At 30.6% G+C, this 23,368-nt stretch overlaps 1 protein-coding gene across 8 annotated transcripts in view; it reads left to right on the forward strand.

Moving 5' to 3' along the window:
- LOC145286143 (formin-binding protein 1-like) overlaps positions 1-23,368 on the forward strand; it is a 262,792-nt gene that overhangs the window by 160,728 nt on the left and 78,696 nt on the right. For all 8 annotated transcript variants that reach the window (XM_080134867.1, XM_080134871.1, XM_080134869.1 and 5 more), the window contains exon 4: positions 17,544-17,691. In XM_080134867.1, coding sequence (XP_079990993.1) covers positions 17,544-17,691 — 148 coding nt within the window. The remainder of the gene's footprint in view (positions 1-17,543; positions 17,692-23,368) is intronic.

Genomic DNA, 23,368 nt, shown 5'->3' on the forward strand with positions numbered 1-23,368 from the left:
GTTTAAAGTAAATTTCATGAAGGAGAAAATTAATTGCATGATGCATCTCAAGGCATGGAATGCAGAATGAGATCAGTCTACCCTTTTTGACTAAAAGATGTCAAGTTTAAAATTTACAGAAGGTTACACACTAGAACAAAAGTCACCCAAAGAAAGCCAAACTTTACAATATACAAAATCTTGGAGAATAACCATGTCAAGAAAAACGGTCCAAAGAATTTACATGTTTTTAATAACAAGTCGCCTCAAATGTTCATATAGCTTTCAAAATTGTTTCATTCTTTACGAATTCGTAACTCTGTAAAATGCTTGTGAAAAGCATGGTTGTAGAATTGAATGATGTAAGATATAGTTTAACTTTTGAAATTCCTAAAATTCTGCCAATGTTCAAACTGATTTTTACAAGTACTACTCCTAGCATTCTTTAGAGGCCAGTGCCAGCTTCTGTCGAAACCTTCAATCTAGTTTCGGCAGCTCTAGTGAAAGTACAGTAGAACCTTGGGACACGGTTGTCCTAGGATACATTTTTTTTTTCACATGTGGAATGTTTTTCCAGCCTCTGGTTATGCTATTTGCCCTGCCTTTGTGTTATTTCTAATATTATTTGATTATATACATGTGTATTATATACTGTACTGTATTTTGTTAATAATTTTTGATGTCATATCTTGGGGTTCTACAGTATATGCATTTATTTTCATTTAAAGTAACCAATGTGAAATATTGATGGAAACTTACAAGTGATTAAATAACATGCAACATATAATCGTTTATTGAACACATGACTACATAATTTACTTGTGGAACACATTTTCAAAACACAAGCCTACAATGGCAATATAGCTACAATATGTGACTACAGTATTCACATTAAAAAATAACTTTTAATTCTTAGTGTTCTATTGATCTATATCCAATACAAGAATGTTCAATATGGGTGAGAACAGCATACACACATGGATTTAATCGAAAAGGAGCTTATGTCTACAAAACTGCTTATTGGATCTTCAATTTTGGTTAATTTGACAGTGAGGGAACGAGAAGTAGAAGAAAAATATTGTGTGTACTTCTAATGTATATGTAATATCAGATTGTCCTAAACTAATGTTCTGCCTGACCTTGGATGTTAGGGCACATGAAAGTTGCACTTGAAATAATTCATATTACAGACTTACATGACATCTTTTCATCTATACGTTCAAAAGTTTTTGTGATATCAAAGACAAGCAATGCATTTTTCATTATATATGAAGTACTTTTTCATGTTTTCCAATTAATTGAAGCTTGTCTGTTGATGCTGTGAAACCTCATCATCCAGTTTTTAACTATATATATATATATATATATATATATATATATATATGAGAGAGAGAGGGGGGGGGCATGAGAAACTATTTGAAAATTCCAGTGATCGAATTTTTCATTTTTCTGATCATTTTTACCAAAAGTTTCGCACATTCTGACTAACCATTCAGCATATTGACAAACAACCAGAATTGATATCAGTTCCACACACACTCCATATATTTTTATATACACTTAAATATCCCTTTTATTTATAAAAATTTAAAAAAAAAAAAAAATCTCCACGGTGGAGATTATAACTAGCATGGAAAGCAATAGAAAGAGTGAAATATTAAGTACATTTAAGGAAGGTTAAAAGCAAAGTTGTGAGATTCCGGTAGATTGAATGGCGGTTTACATCTGACTTAAAAAAAACAACAACAAAAAAAAACAAAAAAACAATGGTGTTTTTAATGTTTAAAAACAATCACAATTTTCTGATGTTACTATTTACTTAAATTTTAGAGTTGCTATTTTTAATATAGAAACTTATGTTTATAACAAAAAATTAAATCTTATTTAAAGTTAAATATTAAAAAAAAATGCTAAAAAAATGTTAAAAGTAATAAAATTTGTAAGTTTAAACTGTAAAGTAGCAGATTATTTTTGGTTTTTATTACTTCCCTAGAAACATTAAGTCTTCAAATTACATGTCAATTAAAAAAAAAAATTAATGAATTCAAAGTCACTCAAACCCACCAATTACAAAAGTATTTTTTGATAATTTTGACAAAAAATATTTTTATCTTTTTCTTTAATTGTAGGTTCAAACCGATTCTTTCACGTTTTATCAGAGCTAAACTTAAAATGTGCAGTTTTGGATGGAAGCTTTATTTTTACAAAAAGGGGGGGGGTATATTGAAAGAAAATGAAATTTATTTTTCTTCTATATATTTTTTGAATGATGACTCAAGAAAGGAAAAAGTAGAGAGTAATAAGTTTTTATACTCCAAGATAGTCAAGCATTAGTTTTTATTTAAAAAAAATCTTTTTTAAAGACAAAATGACACACGATCTTTGAAAATTGAGGTCCATCTATGCAGCACACAGGTATATGGAATTAAAAATGCATCAAGATTAAGTATTTTGACTCCGACTCCTCAAATTTTGAATGAAGTTGTGACTTTTGAAGTTAATTTTATTGTCTTTTTGGCTAATTATTACTTAATTGAGCCAGGGTTCAAATGGTTAAATGGTAGTCTTTTCTGTTTTAGGTATTTTTCATCGGATATCATTTTGTTTTTCTTGTTTGAGTCATTGGCCAATTTTCACAGACTTCAACTTTATTATTTTGCATCAGTTTATATTTTAATGCATTAGAGATGCAGCACATACAAGTAACACTTTCATTTTACTTCAGTGTAAACTCACAGAAATCAAGGGATCCTGTCTTAGGGCTACTGCTTTCTTCCAGAATAAGAATTTCTCTAGTCTAGTAGAGTATCCAGCTAAGTGCTTTTACTTAAGGTAGGAAGTGCACCATTTCTCGTATGAGCCTGTGTATAATCATTAGGGCTATGACAAAAGAATATTCTTTCTATTGTTTTGGACTTTCGAGTATATATCCGAGACAGTTAATCAACCAAGGACCACATCACTCTATATGTGAGATACCAACGGATACACACTCGAGAGTCAAAACAATGAAAAGAATATGCTGTTGTCATAGCTCTAATAATCATGATGAAGTGGTCTTATTTGGGCGTTAAATAGTTATTTTGAATATTTGATCAGGGTTTACTTGTAGAGTGAAGTATCTTTTTGTCAGTTTGTCTTGACAAACTCCTGTACAGAGGCAGAAGACACTCGAGGATGGTATTTAGTAGATAATTCGAGCTACCTGCTATCTTATATATTCCAACCAAGATTCTGACCGTCCCTTTAAGTGCAATTGTTTGAATCATTTGGTTCCAGGTAGTGTTTGAAATTTTTTCATGAATCCAGTTGCTCCTATAATTACTAGAATTATAGAAATCTTCCTAAGATTCCAGTTTCTTTTCATGTGTGTCTGTATGCACTTGCAAATAAACGTTATCCAGTTAAACTTGAGATTAAAATGTATATTTTATCCTAATTAAGTTTTTACTATTAATGATGTATACTGAATAAATTTATGCCACTTTGATTTTAGGAAACCGTTGATTTGATTTGAGACCATATTGCCATTTAACTACAATTATTTTGTGGAAATAGCTGCTCTTTAATGCTCATCGTCACTTCTCTAAAATGTTTATAACATCATCTATAAACTGTTTGTAGATTGAATCGGTTATTTAGTCTGCTTTGCCATTTGTCAGTTGCTATGAATATGCAAACAATTATTAGCAGTTTTAAGTAGCTATGGGATTTAATCTTGTGACTGTGCCTTGCCTACGGAAAAGGTTAAGATAAACACCATCCGCTGTGACATTGTGTGACTTGTTAAAATCCTTAATGTCAAATGTCAATGAAGAACTAACTTGCCAACTAATTTGTAATTTTCTCCAAGATTTTATACATGTTTGGCAAGAGGTATATTATTTTTCAGAAGTTCCCAGAAACTAGCCCACAACTCCTTCCTTATGTTCGAATAGAAACTATTTCAAACTTGCCAGAGTTAAAATATAAAAAAGTCCAGATAAAAAAAAAAAAAAAATGAATCATATTTACACACTCAGATTCACTTGTACAGGATGGGATAAGTTGCCTAAAGAAAACAACACTGCAGTTTTATTTGAAAACTTTTATTGAAAAAAATAAATTCAGGTAACTTGATTATGTAGTAGAGCTGGCATCTATTCAATGTAACTGCCATCGGCCTCAATCGCCATCTTGATATTGGTTTGGAACTGAGAGCATGCCTTTTTCACAAGCGCCGACAGGAGTTCGGTGATTACTTGGCAGATGGGGGTGATCATGTTGTGGGAGGTCATGTTGGTGATGTTCTTGATGTGCAACCAAATGAAGTAGTCCAGCGGGTTCAGGTCGAGGGAAGAAGTGAGGCCAGTGAGAGAAGGGTACAAAGTCATAACACTCCTTCTGAAACCAAGCCTTTGGTCTTGTGGGCTGGCACCGAGTCATAGGTTCTGTCAGTGCTCACCTGATTGCACTAGTGGATCACCACACTCTTCAGCATATCCCGATACACTGGTGTTGACTTTCAAACCAACCTTGAAGATGTGAGATGGCATGATGTGGCCCTGACTTGAAACCACATCAAAAATCATAACCATGGCCGGAAACTTTGTTTTTATCACCCTGGGTATGTCCCTGTTATTTGTGACAATCCAGCGATACATTTTGAGGGTACTAGTAATGGCCCTGTTGTCATGAGTTCAAAGTTATTGGTGTACTTCTTTTACTTGCAGAAACGGTTGATTCAAATTAATAACTGCTTTGAGAATTTTTAAAAATGTCTTCAAGTGCGTTCTGTGCAAAATAGAGAAAGCTTTATATATGTGATATATATATTATCCACTGGCACATGTTTCATCATCTATGACTCGTCAGAGTGTTTGAATCTAGTGATATTCGAAATTGGGACCCGATGGTAAGAAACGTAAACCTCTATCACTAGACAGTCTCGTGCGACTGGTGGAATATATCGCAGTTTAAGTAGATGTTATTTATTTGGTTTGCAATACTTTTGGAACAAATTTAATTATGTATGCGAAAGTTCATTTTTACCTAAATACATATGCCGCTCTTCATTTGGGGGCACCAAATTAGTCAAAGGGAAAATTATTCCCAACTCGCATTTAGGTAAAAATGCACTTTTGTATAAATAATTGAATTTGTTCAAAAAATATCGCAAAACAAATAACATATATATATATATGGTGTACACATATACTAGTCCTCTTGTTCGGTCATATTTGCATTGTTTTTATCCCAGTTCTTTTGATAATCAGAAAGTCATGAAAATAAGAAATAAAAATTGTTTGCTATTCAAGTTTGATTAAGTTAAATATTTGTTCTTATTTTTAATATATAATTACAAACATACTATTACTTTCAATGTAATATTTTAATCATTTAATTTTTTTCTGGATTATTTTCATACTAGCAGGCTGCCCAGCATTAACTGATAATAAAATATGCTTAAATATGATATTTTAATTTATACAAATTTCGTATTTATTACTTTTAGCCAATTCTTTATTGATTATTATAGTGTACCCAATGATTTCAAAAGTTAAAAAAATGACTTCAGTACTATTAGTTAGAACCAAAACATAAATATCCATATGCATCTAAAAATTAAAAACATGTTGGTAAACCTATAAATGTATATTTGCACATGTGTGAAAGTGCATGTTTAGTCGACTTATGTCTGCCAAGTTCAGTTTTTTTTTTTTTTTTTTTTTTTTTTGACACTTTAACAGCTATTTTTACCTGCTAAAAACCAAATTTACTTTGTTCCTCTGGTCCAAATCACCTATATGTCAAGTTTCAAGTCTGTAGACCAAAAAAATTAAGTAATTTGGAAGACTGTTCTGCACAGAAAGAAGGCCACTTATAGATAGATCTAAATTTGAATTTAATTACCCCTGGTTGATATTTCTTTAAAAATTTGACACCTAATAAAGAAAATATACCCTCAAAAGTACTCAACATAATTCTAATGTTAACATTTGAGGAGAAATAGTGGAACATTATTTCATTTGTTGTGGAAACTGAATACTTTTTTTAATTGAAAACTTTTGCCAGCTTAAAAAATGTGAAAGGACAAAATGCAAAGTGAGCATTATTGGGTGTTGACACACATTTTAAAATAAAATTTAAATAAAAATAATAGAACTTGAATGAGAAAATGTTTGCTTCTAATTTTAAAGAAATATTAACGAAAGCTTAATTTCAGACTTAAATATATACTAACAGAGGGCACCCAGCGTTGCCTGGTTGTAAAATATGCTTAAATACAATATTTTACTTCATGCAGATTTTTTATCGATTCTTTCATATTATATTGTACCCAATTTTTAGTCATGATTTTAAAAGCAAAAAAAAAAAAAAAAAAAAAGTATGACTTAGGTGCCATCAGCTTGAACCAAAACCCAACGTTGACAAGATTCAAGCAAGCAAGGGCAGTCCACATACCGTCTAGATTGTAATATCTACAATTTGCGAATGCACGTCACGTCTAGATTTATTTTGATCGACTTTTACAAAATTCTTGCTATTTCATCTTGTGTTTGTTCAGCTTTTTAGTATAAAGTGAAACTAATTGAAACGAGGTCGATTCCTCGACTTTCCTGCCAGGGACATCAAAAAAGCAATGAGCTTTGATCAATGTGGGAGAAAACCCCTTATATCAGACAATTGCTATTCATTTGGGCACTCCTTTTTATGGGGAGCCCCCCCCCCCCCCAAACATCTTGAGAAAACAAAACCAAAACAACTGTCTCACAGCCAAGCTTAACTGCGGAATTTCAATCCCACTATGGAGTGATGTTTGACCTCATTAAATTCACGCACCTGTCACTTAAGTTTTTAATCGTTAAATTCAAACGATTTTCACTTACTCTCCCGTCCTGGCTGAGCGGTAAGATGCCAGGTTTTTTTCGCACTTTTTGTTCCACCTTCACTTCAAGGCTTCTGGTTTGAGCCTACCTACCAAAACTTTTTTTTCTTTTCTCACACAGGCAACGCCAGGCTATTATATAATTCTCGCCTGTCTGTTGAAATGTATGTATGAATGTGTATGCTTGTATGTCTGCCTAAAACTTTTAACAAAGGCGATGGATTTTCACAAGATCAGTATCATTTTGAAGCTTGACCATTTGAATGACAAATATTGAAATATTGGCCAAAAACATTAATTTCTTCACCCTCAACTGGGCACTTTTCTACAGGGAGGGGTCGCTGTTTTTGCTGATATTTTTTAAAGTCATCCCCTCCTTTCGATTGTCTAGCCTTAATTTAAACTTATGTCACTTCCGGCTTGGCGATGGACACAATAGCAAAGATGTCACTTTTTTTTTCAACATTCTTTTCCTCCCTCGCAGTACGGGTTCGAACCTGACTCCCTACTACCATTTTTTTTTTTTTTTTTTTTTTTTTTTTTTTTGGCTCAACACATACCTACAAACACATGGGCAATGCCGGCACCCTTGCTAGTTAAGTATATATGCCACATTTTGAGCCAATTTCTCTCACTTATATTTTATTAAAGTCTACCCAGCAATCCAGCATTGTTTTGGACCATAGATAACAAAATAGTTAAAAGCATGTAACATATCTTCCTTCTCTTCTCTCTCTTTGAACTGGTTCAATATAAAAGTAAACAAAGAAAAACTGTGACTGACTGCAGTTTGACCTAATTTCATTGTTTTTGAAACAACTACCAGTAAGCATTAAAAAAAAAATAGCCAGCTCAATGTATACAATAATCTGATTCAATAACTGCAAAGCGATATTTAAATCTAAAGAAGCTCTTAACACAGAAAAATTATGGGGCGTGACACATGTAATTAAGAATGAAATAACTTGAATGAAATTCTTTCAAAATGTAAAAAATAAAAATTGCAGTAAAAATTTATCATTTATTTATTATTTATTTTTTTTTTTACAATAAATACAAGAGTATCTGCTTTACATTCCATGATAAAAGGTACTAGAAAAAATGACCCATCGGATCACCCATTGAACTAGTGTTTAAATCTGGAAAAATAAGAAAGTAATGCCTGATAGGATGGCTCCTGAGGACTGAACTGGACACCATAGCTAGTTCCTACAAAAGGGTTGAACTCAAGACACTATAATTAGAATGTGCCAAAGATTCCCTGGCTGGTATGAAAATAGTTGAAAAAAAAAAAAAAAAAAATAAAAAAAAAAATAAAAGCTCTTTATTTGTCTCCAATGGCAGCAAGATGTGTCATAAAGATGGTTGAATGTGGAGAAAACCAGCCCCACCCCCTCCAATAAATGTTCACTCTAATAAAGTACAAAGATAGCCATAAACAAACTAATCAGCATTCTCTGGTGGGGGTGTCTCAGGTGATAGGCAATAAATCCCCCCCCCCAAAAAAAAAATACTTAAGAGGATATTCTCCTATAATGAAATTCAACTGTTTCTCTTTCTGACAAAAAAGATCTGCCAAAAGACAAGACAGTCCCTAGGTTGTTAAAATGTGAAAGAATTCTCCTCTGACCTGGAAAAAAGTGAGTTTTCTAAGTTAAATATTAAAAAAAATTGAAGCTTCCTGTTTACTCTCTCCTTCTCATCTGATACGAGTTAAATATAACTCGTAAGACTCCTGTGTCTGAATTATTTGATAGATATCCAAAATAATGACGACTATAAAAAAAATATATCCACAAAAAATGAATTTATTCATGTCTGAACCATTTAGTGAAAATATGGAAACCTGGATTTACTAATTATGTTTTCTCAATACTTTCGTGAATTGAAACTTTTTGTGCTGTTTGTAACTCTTTTGTGTGAAGGAAATGGTTCAATTCTATAATAGTGGCACCACTTATGTCCACTGAGTGCTAAATTTCATCCATCAAAAAAGGGTTCAGAAATGCCAGCCTATGATCTGTAGTTGTTAAACTTAAGGATTCATTAATTTTGTTTTGTGTTAAAAATTGGTTATGACAAATTTACAGTTAAAAAGGATACATTTGTATGATAGGTGAACTGTTTAGGTTTTTATTTCTTTTTACAAAGTATATTTAACTTTTTTCTTTTTTTTTTAACTAAAAATAAATATAATAGGTATGATATTTTTAAAATTTTAATTTTAATGAGGATCTCATTGATGTTTTCTAAACAACCGTGTTTGATGAAAATCTTCAAAACTCAATAGAATGTCTATTATCCATTCTTTTATATCATTAAGAATTTAATTAAAAAATTTTCTATTCTTTTTAGAAGCAGAAATATGTAAGTTCATTTTTTTTTTTTAATACCGCGGCAAAAACAAAACCTAAAAATCAATCATGCTTTTTATTAGTGTGTGTTTGCTTTTACGATATATCATCTTACATATCAAATAATGTTTTTTTTTATTTGGTTGACCTACAAAGGAGTACAAAGATAGCCATAACTTTAATAACAGAAGGTAGATAAAAAGATTCTTCTGATTTATTCAATTATTACTATGGGTTATATATCTCAATTGATTTTAATATTTAATCAGGATACTCTTTGAGTCAGATATAAAAAATGAGTTTTTTCATAATTAAAAGTCCTGATATCACTACCTGAGTACTGACTTTGCAAAAGATTATCTTCATCAGCTAAAAATCATTTAAGTGCACATTCAATAGTTTTTATTTTTTTATTATTTTTTTTGCATCAACAGATATATTATAAATTCTTTTTTTTTTTTTCAATAATTACTTAGGTAAATCTCAAATATTCTTAATTTTAGAACTAATTACCATTATAACAGGCACACCTAAAATTACATATCACAGAAAACATTTATCTTAAACCTATGTGCCTCCATACATCAAATATCAAGCTGCTCTAATTGGAAAAGGTAACATTTTTTGTCCATATTTATTTCCATCAAATATAAATCTTCAGCATTCATTATTTCATCTATATACAAATTTGGATTTTTATTTCTTACTAATTGTACCAACCTAGCATTACCCAGAATTATGTCCAAATTTCTTTCATAAATATTTCTATGTTCTATAACAATGTCTTTTTTCTAATGTTTAACATAAATAAAAGTTGACATGTCAGAATCAGTTTGATTTGTTAGCTTAAATACTATTTAGGCCTAACCTTTAAAATTTACCCAACATTATTTCATATAATAGATATCATCTCCTTTCATCCAGACGTTCTACTGTGGTTTCTGACTAACAGTTGAAATAAATAAATCTTCAGTTATTGACTGTATTCATTTTTCACATGTATGTAAATTTTAGTCTATATTTTTTTATATAATTATTCGGCCATTATTGAGTAAAAACAAAATAAAAACACATAATCGCTTCATGCTTTCAAAAACAAAACATTCATTGGATAATTTGAATGTTGCCAACCTAAATAGCCCAGTTGGTTAAGCATTAAACTGAAGAACTAAAGCTCTCTAATTCAATCCTGTATTTAGGAATTTTGTATTTTTAACCAAAAATACAATAGTGTAAATTAAAAATGAATTTGTAAAATCTTATTTAAAACTGTTAATTATAAAATTAAATTCACTAATATGCATTTTGGTTTATTTGGAAATATGTTAGCCATTTTAATACACATAAATATGCATTTACATTACTTAAACATTTTTTAATATTAAGCAAATATTTATTTGAATAAAAATGTTACAGCATATTAATGAAATCTTAAAATCTAATTACAAAATCCAATCCATCAGAATGTGTTTTGTCTTCTTTGTAAACAAATCGGCTGTTTTACAATTCCTTTAATTGTTGAAAAAATGAATTGCTTGAAAATTTAAAAGGAATTAGTAAGCATTTAAATTGTCAAATAGAAAGTCATGTCAGGGTTTAAAAAAAAAAAAAAAATCCTAACCTAATAGGTACCGCACTAGCAACCAAACTCCAACCTCTGTCCCATCGCTGAAATGTTGCATCTGTCTGTTTTACAATTATTTTAATGGAATATGCCCCGACTAATTCAAAATATTTGTACTCCCTCGATGTAAATATCTCTAACCAGATAAGCAGCAAAATCCCACCTCTACACTCCCAGATGTCAGAAAACCTACTTGAATAGTTTCTTCCCTCAAACTGGTAGACTTTGGAATTCCATCCCAGCTCCCTGAACTGACTTGCAAAAGTTCAAGTGTTATGTGAAAAGACCCCTTGCTGCCACATTGTATCCCTGTAAATTTTGGTCCCAAATAGTAGTCCCTTACGTCAAAGTGGCATTTTGCCTTGTTTGTTGTGGAATAATGATTTAAAAAAAAAAAGTATTAAAAAAAATTCCAGTTTCAGAAGATATTTACATTCAATAATTTTATAAATTGCTATCGTTTTATAACAATTTGATTCAATCAATAATTTAATGAACAAACGTTACTTTGAATCCTTAACTTTCAAAATCCTATTACTAAGAAATTCAAAACTTCTTGCCAATGGCTGGTAAGGACAGCTAATATATAATGAACGCAAATATTTCTGCTTTATTATATTTGTTTGATTTGGGAGCATTGGTAAAAAATTGTATCTAATAAAATTTTCAAGTCGCATGATTTAAAACAAACAGTAAAAATAAAAACACATAAAATATTTTATGATTATTTTAACCAGGAGTAAAATCACAGTTGATTATAAATAAATGTAACACTTCATAAAAAGTAAAAAATTTGGGCACTTTCTGATTTAAAACAAAAATCAGATGTTGAAAAATTTAATTTTCATTAAACAAAAAACGATGGTATCTTCGTCCTTTTTATGCCAATTTCAACTAAAAGCAATGTTATCTAATTGTCATGTCTCAATTAGTTAAATATCACTGCATTATTACATAAAATATTTTCATGATTTCACAATACAAGACTAGGCCATATTTGTTTTTGACTTGATGTAAAAACAAGGGAAGTGACTTTTTTTAAATAAAATATTTTATGAAAATAAAAACGTAATAACAAAATAAACACAACATATATACATATTTGGATATTTTTTCTTTCTCTTATGGATTTTTTTATATAAAAATAAGAAGTTAACTGTTCGAATAAACGTGAAATTGGCCTCAAAGTTTTCAGGAGTTGTTATAAGACAGACCGCAGTTACCTCCGCTGCTACCATGCAAACTCTTCTGTATTTTAAGTAAACTTGCAATTTTTCAGAAAATTATTTTCATTAGTAATTTATTTTCTACCTTATCGTCTTTTTGTAATATTTGGATATTTTACTAATTTGAACATGACGGCTAAGTAGATAACATTGGTTTTGATTGAAATTCAATATTTTGATTTTCGTTCTAATAATGAAATGCAAAATTTATTATGCAATTTTTTTTTTTCTCTCAGTGCACCATTAATTTAATTGTTCATTAAAATAAATTTTTCATAATATTCAGTATTAATTCTTATATCAGAATTTTCTTTTAAGGATAAAATGGACACAATTTTGATTAATATAGTGTATGGGAGTCAAACACACATTTTGAAAGCAAATAAACATTTTAGGTTGTTATTAATTTGTTGATGTGCTTCTTTTGTAAAGTGTTGTTCACTGTTCGTTCAATGTTTATTTTTGTTTTCTATTTTCACAATTTTTTTTTTTCTTTAAAATGTTTTTGTATGGCATTTTGTGTGGTATGAGCATTTTATTTTAAGGAAAAGGTAATTATAATAAAATAGATAGTGCACTGATAGAAAGTTTTACATTTTGCACCCCCTCCCCCTAATTAATCTAATAGTGTAATCTGATTTATAGGGTCATTTTCATTCTCGGTGAAACACTGGGTGCCTCTGCCCATGAATAATAGATTCTCTTTCACAATGGTTCATAGTCTTGGATATAACCTTAAACTATATCCAGTGGTGAGGCCCCAGCTTGTGGGCTTTGGGGAGTGTGGAGCCACCCTTTAATTGCCATTGCTCCCAGGTTCACTCTGACCAGGAGTGGTAGTACCTGTTAGATTCCCAACTATGGGTTAAATTGAAACCGACTTGAAAACAACAAATATATTCTATTAAAAAATTTTTCTTCAAAATCTTTGGATTCTGCATTAAATAACCTGAAAAGGGTTGATATGCCGTAAAACAACCAACCAATTCACAATGGTTCAAGCTCTTTTAGATTACAATTTCTGAGAAAAATCATAGAGCACTTGTTTTTAAACTAAAAGACACAAACTGTGCATATTATGCAATTGTTCTAGGTCCAAACTGTGTTCATAGAATAACTAGCTGGCCCAACCCAATGTTGTCGGGGAGTATTTATGATTTAATTTTACAGACTTCAAAATATTACTGTAAGCCCCCAACAGATAAATAATAAAAAAAATTCATTTCTCAAGTAAAGTAACATTTATCTTTGATTAAAGTTTCAAATTGAATATGAACAATATTACATGACAAATTATTTTTGGTTTATAATCACATGCAAACCATAATTTTTGTTACATAAACTGTAATTCTTTATGCTAATGTAAAGATAATGAAAAAAATAGGAATTGATGTCTTTCTGACCCACACTGAAAGTGGGATGAAAAAATAAGACTGAGCTATGAAATTTTTCTACAAGTGTGACAAATGTCAACACAGGGAAAATACTTGAAAAAAAGGATTGTACTCTATATTTTGCGAATATTATTTCCCCCTCCCCCATTTTTGTCAATCTGTTTTCATCAAATATTGTCATAAGAACTGTAATATGTTTAAAAATAAAAAGAACACGACAAAGTTTATAAATAATAATAAAAAAAAACTAAGATTAGTGTTCTTTTGGTTTCAACTCAAGAAAACAATCATAGCAACGGGCCAACAAACGCATGGATCGAAATCCAACAATGTGACTAGCACCGGCAATTGTCAAAGATAATGGTTCACTACTGTACTTGTTGACGCGAGCTGCTTTTATATAGCCTGTAATTCCTGTCATTTGCATGTGTGCAACATGATTTTGCGAGACTTTACGAGACCACAGTTCATAAAACTATAGGCGCTATTTTTGATCTCTGTTTCTCGCCTAACTCCAACCTATGCACATACCTCTGTTTTCTTTTCTATTAACTTTAACCAACAATTAGTTTTCTAATTAGTAAAAGAATCTATATATGAAAACAATCCAATGAATATCTATATGCACAAACATTTTTGATTAAGAATCTAAGATGGCGGCTGTAACCCATTCTTTCTGAAGAATGTAGAGCTTGTGTATTTTTTTTTTTTTTTGTAATTTTCTTATTAGGTTGTTCAAGCTGGGGATGGGGCATCATGAAGGATGCCATACATTCACCTGCTAACTCGGATATTCCAACCGAGAGATCTTTATAGGATTCTGGCAGTTTGAATCTCTTGCACTTGGTTCACTGGGCTTATTTGCTAGGTAGTTTTTGAAATTCTTTTTCACAAGTCCAGTTACTCTTATAATTACTGGAATGATAGACCTTACCAAGATTCCAATTTCTTTTCGTGTCATGTATAAACTCTTCGGATTTTATCTTTTCTCTTTCAGCTCTGTTTAACCCCAACATCATTGAGAACACTAACTTCTAAGGTTGCTTCTTTATCCTTCTTGTCTGATATCACTGTCAGGTTTTATGGCTCAGTTTTCAAGGTACATGGCTGTAAGGATTGCATAGTCATAGTGAATGGTGTACGACTTATTTCCAACTGTTCTTTTTGATATACGCTTCCAAAATTTGCTACTGCATTTGATATTCAACTTGTTAGATTGTCCAGTGGAGATATTTACACACTCCATTGTATCGTGTTATATAGTAGTCATCCCCCAGTAAAATCTTAGTTGGATGCCAGGTGGCTCACACTTTCTCTTCTGTGTAGCAGAACCCGCACTTGCTGAAACCACCCATTTTCTTAAAAGCATTGGTCATCAAGCTTTGATCTGTTTCGTCTAAGTCCTCAAGGATGGTCTTATTGATTAACAACTTGTCCTTAGTGCCTAAGCACTTCCTTCTGTATCCTGCTTGTTCTTTTTCCAAGTATGCTCTAAACAAGGGGCATTGATAGATGCTGTTTGCAACCAGGCCAGTGAAGAGCTTGTAGGTAGTATTGAGATAGCAGAAGGGTCTGTTCTTACTAGGACATTGTGTTTCTCTCGTTTTCGGCATGAGGATTGTATCACCTTTTAACAGTCATGCTAGTGTGACCTCTTCACCTCAATAGTCTGTTGAAGTCACTGCTATAATGACCATGCAGTGCTGTTGTTTAAATCAGAAATTAGGTAGGCTGTCAATACCAAACTTTTTGTAATTCTGCCCCCCCCCCCCCTTTTTTTTTTTTTGTTATACCAGCTGTTATTTCTGGCATTTCTGGTTTGTTTTCGTTGCTTTTTACAACATCTAAGATCCATTTTGCCTCTTCATTGTAGGTACCCTCATTTTCAAACAGAGGCCTCCAATAATCCTCCAGCTCTTGCTGTTCAGGTGGCTTTTTTACTGCTATGGTGTCTCTTATGTTATGGTTAAATCGTTGCGCATTTTCCTTAAGCCATTTTCGGTTTTCACTTTACTCTTGTTTTCAATTTTTGTATGCTTTTGGCAAGGGTCGGGATCATTCCTAAGCTCCTCTACTTTTGTGCCATATTTTACATTGAACCTGCAGATGTTCTTCAGCCATCTCTGCACTGAGGATAATATTACATTGATTAATATATATTTAAGAGAATAAAATTGTAATAAGCGCTTTTTAAAATGTTTCTGAAAGTTTGCATTCATAATGTCTGCAATTGACAAAATCTAGTTCAGACAAATGGGCGTTTTTCAAATGGAAATTAATGAAAATATTCTAATTTAAGAATCTCGATCTTGTAGGGAATTTAAAAAAAAAAATTCTGTATATAGATGTTTATAATACTTTTTTTTTTAAATGGTGTATTGTTAAAATATGAGTGAAAGACTTTGTTTTTTAATATGATGTTGTTTGCATGGTTGTTGATTTAATTATATAGTAATAATAAAAAAAAGCAGGTATGTAAAATATATATATATATATATATATATATATATATATATATATATATATATATATATGATAGTACTTAGTTAAATATATGATCATACTGAAATAAATATAACTTGGATGTAAATGTCAGGAGGATTGGTAAAATTTACTTCCCTTTGAGGTGCTTTAAAGGTATTTGAAATAACGCAAAATGTCTTTGTTTAAATCTATGTTGTATGGTAAGAGAATACTAACATCACTTTTTTTGGTCAGTGGTTTTGTGCAGTATGAGATATGAAGAATTAAAATGTAAATGTTTTTAATTTTCTTTTTATTCAGCATATTTCATTTAATAAGGTTAGTATTTAATAAAGTTTAGTAAGTAGGATATATTTGTGTATATTGTATGTATGTAGTTCATTATTTTTCCATTGAATATATATTGTTTATCTAAACCCTGAAACAGTGGCTAATTTTGGACATCTGTATAGTTACAAATGACTTGAATAACATGTTGAGAGTATCAGTTCCAACATTTCAAAATACGACTGCTGAGATACAATGCGCGGCTCTTCACAAACATTTTTCTTTCTCCAACTTTACAACATGGCAAGGAAGAAAAGAAAGAAAACAACATATTGAGGATGGAGTATAGCTCCGAAATATATGTCATTAATTTCAAACAAGTAAAATATTTATTTTCCTAATATTATGTTGTGATTTGGCTTTCAAGCACACTTGATGCATATTTTATTATATATTTTTTTCTGTCTTCTAAAATTATGAATACTTAATCAGCAGTGACAATATGAATATAGGTATAGAATATAAAATATAGGTATAAATAAGTGATGCTAAGACTGTAAATATGTTAGATAAAAGAAAAAAACAGGAAAAACAAGAAGTGAATGTTGAAGTCATGATTGCAAAATCAAGTTTTAGTTGAAGTAGTTGGACTTTTTCATCTTTGAAGAATCAAGATGGTCTGAATATTGGTAAAAAAAGTGAAGATAAAAGGCCAATCTAAATTATACCTGACAACTCTGCAATCCTGATTGAAACAGAAAAAGGAATGAAGAAAAAATTGCCGAAATTAAGGGTGAAAAATCTAGAATACATCACTAGGTGTATCCATAAATGACGTTTTCACTGCTGGTTTAATTGTATGAAACTGTATTAGTGTTTTGGAGAGCTGGGGAAATGTACTCAATTCTGAATTATTAGGGTCTCCCAAATAAAAATAAATTTTGTTTGTAAGTAATGCTCAAAGGAATATTTCTTGTAAAAAGTTAAGTGATTAGAAAAGTGCTGGAAAAAGAAACTTGTGACAGTCCCTCCCCATCCCAGCAGGTATGTCTGTTTTTAAGAGTTCAATTTGTACATTAAACAACCAAATTTTGACCATGTGCAGCAAGTAAAAAGGAGTCCTCTCTTTGTTTATTATTATGTAACCACTACAGTTGGATTGTAACATCAGGCTATGACTTCAACCCTTTTTTTTTTTGCAACCTAGTAAGCCAGAATATCACTCAACCTTTATTTCATCTTGTCTTTAGATCATTTGTGGGTACACACTTATGCATTTTATTTGATGACAAAATTCTTTTCCAATGAGATGACATATCTTTTAAATATTTGTTTTCCTTTTACCAGGTTCTCCACCACAAAAGCTTTCATGAGCATCCTGCGAGAGCTCCATGACATGGCAAGCCAGCATGAAATCATTGCAGAAACGACACAATTGCTCATTATCAAAGAAATTCAAACACTTATTGTAGAATTGAAGCTGGAAAGGAAAAAGGTAATCTATTGACGTCATTTATTAGTGAATTTCTAACATGAATTTATTGAGTAAAGTTAGTATTTCATTTTTCACTGAATTGTTTAGATTTTGATATTTTTTATTTTAGCTTTTTATTTACTAGAAATTTTATTTTCATTGAATTGTTAACATTGTTTTCATTCTTTTATTTATTGAAGTTGTGTTTGTGTCATCAAAATTTATTAGATGGTATTAACTATTCGTACAGCATGTAGGAGTTTAACAGTTATTCTGCAAGTAGTTTAGAATTAACATTTCTTTTATCATATATACATCTTAATATTACATCAACATTACATTTTACATTAACAAAAATAAAAAATGTATGAATATACCAAATTGTATAAAATATTGACATTTAAATGCTTAAGCTTAGATACTCGTTGAATAGTTGAAACGAAAAATACAAAAAAGCATTTCCTAACTGACACATTATCTAATATATAAGATTAAGTAAGTTCAATTTAAGGTAGACCTAAGTAACAATGCCGCTGCCAAATCTATATTTGATTCTGATTAGCCAGGAATTTTCGCAAATTGAAATTCAAATTGATTTCCTCAATTATAGTTTGTCAGGCCTGATAATTTTTTTTGTAAGATAAGTTTCTGTTATATTATTGTAAGTTTCATTGGATCATGAACAGATATGATTTCTCAACAGAATTCAATTTTTTTTATAATTGTTAGACAGTTTGCCAATATTTCCAAACAATTACAAAAAGGACGTCTCTTCAGTTTAATTTATAATACTACAGTATCATACACTTTTTTTTTTTAATATGTCACAAAAAATATATAACCCTGAAAAAAATATTGCTTGTCATTTTTGCAAATGTGTTTGTCCTCCATGTTGATCTGTTCATCGATTACATTTTATGCCTTTTTTTTTCTTTGTTAGCATATACTCGGTATAAATTTTGCTAATTTCTACTATTGCCTTTGTTATTACTGTACTTAATATCATTCTAATTTTCTGTGTTTAGTAAGCAACCACTAAATCCTTTTTCAAAAACTTGTCTAGAATTTCAGTATTTATTGTACACTTTTTCTTTCTCTTTTAATTCACTATCAATTACAAGCATGATAATCGACTATATATTAAAAGAAAACAAAAACTACTACTGTCTTGAACAAAACACAAACACTTGACAAAATATTTCAGTATATTGATCTAATATTTAATTACTTAGCACACACAAAAATGCATTTTTAAAAATTAAAATAACTTGCATTTAAAAAACAAAAACAAAAAACAATAATCCCCCAGCACATGATTATACACTTTACCAGTACACACACACACACACACACACACACACACACACACACACACACACACACACACACACACACACACACAGTGTAAAATTAAACTACTTATGTTGATATAAAACAAATATTGACCTTTTGTGTTAGTCACAACAAAGAAGAAAAAATTGAATTGTACTTTCAAAATGCCTATTTGACACATGAAGACATTCAAACACTTCTTACCTTTCTAATTAGCTTGCACCTTGAAACATGGTTTCTAATATATACCTGCATAAACTTTTAAAACTAAACAAAATCCCCTCAAACATGATTGTTTTACAATGTCACATTTTTGGCATTAATCTCATATATTGCATTCTTAGAATACTTGTAGATACAACTCCTTTCTTAAAATGCTAATCACCAATATCGACACAACTTTTAATAAATATTGCCTTCAAACTAGTTTAAAAATTTATTTTTTAATATATTTTCGTAGATCTGTTATAAACATGCAACATGTCATTCAGTTATCAACACACTGATTTTTACGCCATAGATGTTTCAATAAATGGAAGGAGGAAAAAAAATTCTACACTTCAATTTTCAAAATGCTCTTAGCACTTAAAGACCTTCAAATACTTCATTTTTTCTCTTCCCTTTCTAATTCGTTATTGACTTGAAAAATGGTTTCAAAAATATAGTCTTCAAGGAAGTCACAAACACATTCACGCAAATATTCTTACTCTAAGAACGGTCTTTTTCAAAGCCCTATAATACCTAAATATACTAATATACACAAGTACACATGTAAGTCTGTTTTATGACTTTGGGATTATTATTAGTAGTAGTAATTTTTATTGGATTAAAAAAATATGTGACTAAATTAAGACGCAATTTTCAAATTCATATTTAGCAATTAAACTTATAACATTTAATGTAGTTATTTCTATAGGTCTTGCACTGGCCAAAATATATTCACCCTGTCAATGTTAGCAAAACAGTTTTCACAAAATTCCAAACACAAAAATAGTGATATGAGGTTCAGAGATGGAGTAAGTTTGATTACTCTTTTCAAAGCAGTGTCAGGGCAGGTCAGCTTAGTTTAATATAAATCGGTCAACAATACTTTTGGAATTGCAGGCGAAAGATTGTGAGCGAACGCATTTTGAAAATGTCATCAGAAACTGACAGTCTCACAGGAGAAATTCTAAGTATTTTGGCTTCATGAATAGTTTCAAGATTTTAAAATTCATTTCCTCTCAACATTTTGTCACATTTTTTAAAATGTAGCTTTAATCATCTGATTGCAGAATTGATGCATTATCCAATACTAATAGGTGTTTTTCACATTTTTTAAAATTATTTCCTTGGAAAAAAGGTTCTACTCATTGTCATTAGCTTCCTTATTTTTAGTTGAAAGTTAATATCTATCATTTGTATTATTTGAACTACTGTTCTCATCTTAGATGTCATTTTCATGTTTCATCTGATGTCACCTGACCTTTTTCAGGTGCATCATGTTGAACCCGGGAATCTGTACAGAATTTTGAATGGAATCCTTTATTTAATTCAGGGGGGGGGGACTTGTTCTTATTTTGCCAATCATGACCTGATGTAATTCGTGATTGTATTAGTATTGCATACAAAAAATTGAATCTTCAACCTCTAGAAAATTATCATTAGCACTTGTTCTTGTGAACAATTGTAGAATGAAAAAGAAAAAAGTAATATGCAATAATATGAAGTGATAACTAGTAAACCTACACATCTAAAACAATAAGTTTGAGGCTCCTAGAATTCATACTAGAATTAGAACAGAAAAAAGTTTAGGTGTGTCACTATGTATAAACATTGTGTGGTACAGAGTTTTGTTAATATTTTTATTAACAAAGAAAGGTTTTGAGTGTACCTGCTGATTACAAGTTCATAGACCCGTACTAGTTAGATATAAGATGAACAAGAATAAGACTTAAGAAATTACATAAAAAAATAAAAGCAATACAAAAAATCTAAAATGTCTGTTTATACCACATCTTGACCTTTTTAAATAAAGTAATTAAAAGAAATCTATTAAAAATAATGACCATGCATTTTCAATTTTTGTTTAATACCATTTTTTTGTGGATAACCATAATAATATATAAAAAAAAAAAAAGGAGCGATTAACCAATCAAATTGCATTTGATACTGGTGCACATAGAAATGTCTCTTCAAATCCAATTTTTTTTAAATTAGTGACAGGAAGAGTACTTCCCAATGTGAAAGTAATATCCACTAAAATCTATCAAAAATATCTTTATTTTGTAAGAACACATAACTGGCAAAATAGATTTAAGTATGATTAATGATTAATCACAAAAAATAGTGAATAGATTGAAATCATTTTAACCATGATTTTAAAGATTTTCCAACATTTCATTTGGTATACAAAACCAGCTGCAGTCAAATCTGGGTAATTTCTTTTTTCTTTCCTCTCTAGAATGATATTAGAAGTGGGAGGTCTAACTCCATGTACTCGATAGCTAACCAATGAAAAGGGGTTATTTATATAGAAAATAAAAATGACAAAGGCCTTCTCATAAAGTAGTGAGGTTTTGATATTTCAACACTTATGTTTGACTTTTTTTTTTTTTTTGTATGCGTGTTTATATTTACCTGTAGAATCGAAATTTGACTTTTGTTTCTTTAAATCAAAGATCAATCTGATTTTGAAACTTAAAAATAATGTTATCTGATAAAGCTTGTCATCGCATAAGCCATTGAAAGATAGTTAAAGTACCTTGAACTCTTGCTACTCTCCTGCAGAAATTAACTTACCAAGATTAGTTCACTTGATTTTTTTTTTCTTTAGCAGTAAATAAACTAATAAGCCATCAATTTTTATTTACTAGATGAATGTTCCGGCTGCATAAAATATACCTTAACTCTTTCTATTCATTTAACATGACTTTCCCTTGTCTGGGAGCCAAATTTGATATTTCACAAATGCACTCTAGTTCTGAGCATTCAATAGTGCAGTTGTCTCCAAACTTTGCACTTGTTCAATCACTTGCTTCCAAATTTTCCTTGGCTCGTCAAGCTTCCTTCAAGACATTTATGCTTTTGCAACAATTTATTCAGGACAATTGGAAGTCTCACATGACCATTCGTGTAACTAATTAGTTCTTAGGATAACTTCTACGCTGCGTAAATGCTTTCAACATATCTGCCAACCTAATCTGTTGGGTTGAGTCAAATTTAACATTGTAGATCCATCTAATGATTGATCTCATTACACTATGGTTAGATTAGATTAAATAAGCAGCGCTTAGTGACCATAGAAACTCTTTGAATTAGCACAAATTTCAAGGGTATTCTACTAAAATAATCCCGTTTTACAAACCAAAGCACTTTCTTTGAAATACCACCATTTCATTTGGAAACGAGTATGTTTTGTCATTTATCAATAAATAAGCTGTTATATTCTAAGACTTAAGTGAAGTAATAACTTTTGGGATGAAGAATGAGAGGGCTTTTTAAGTTTGCATTTAATACTGAAATTTCTCAGGAGTGGTAGCAAAGTGTAGTATCTGTTCTGGTACTACACTTAATTTTTCTGTCCTTAGTCAGTGGAGAAATCTTTTTAGAGCGAGGCAATTTTTATTTTTGCCCTAATCCAAAGTGCTTCTATTGTGAGGGGTGTGTGATTTTTCCACATTAAAAACTGACCTTGTGCCTAACTACCTTCATGTAAGTAAATAAAAACATTGCACTCCAGCTTTTAACTCGTTTTAGCTATGTATATTTTAATTTTGAATAAATGAAAAAATGAACACATATCCACCAGAGAATTTTTTTTTTTTTTTTTTAGTCCCCTGACAAAAGGAGGGTAGACCTGTAAAATCACCCTTGTCCGTTTGTCTTTCCGCACTTTTCTCAACTACTACGCCTTGGAATTTTTTTAAATTTTGCATAGACATTAAGCATGATATGAGTAAAAGGTAACAGAACCGATTTCCGGAAAAAAACTCTGGATGTCCCCTTAGGGTACCTTTTGGGTTAATGTGGCTAAAATTGACATTTTTGTGCTTATTAAAAAAAAAAAAAAAAAAAAAAGCCTTGGATTTTTATAAAACTTTCTGAAAAGTTGTAACTAACTGATTTCTGTATAATTTTGTTTGTTTATATTTCGTGATAACTCTTGGGTGTGCCCAGGGGGTCTTTTAGGGCCAATAAAAACACTACAGATTTTTTTTTTTTTTAAATACTATTTTAGCATTTTCGTCCAAAATTTTCTGTGTATGTTTATTTAGCAGTTTTGCATGGTGCTGAACTCAAATTTAAATATGTTAAGGCCTTGGGGACTTTTGGAGCTAAATTGGGGCGGGGGGGGGGGGCAAATGATGGATTTAATCTTTTTTTT

This window comes from Euprymna scolopes, chromosome 10 (genome assembly GCF_053919585.1).
Source record: "Euprymna scolopes isolate OS-2025 chromosome 10, ASM5391958v1, whole genome shotgun sequence".
NCBI lineage: Eukaryota > Metazoa > Mollusca > Cephalopoda > Sepiida > Sepiolidae > Euprymna > Euprymna scolopes.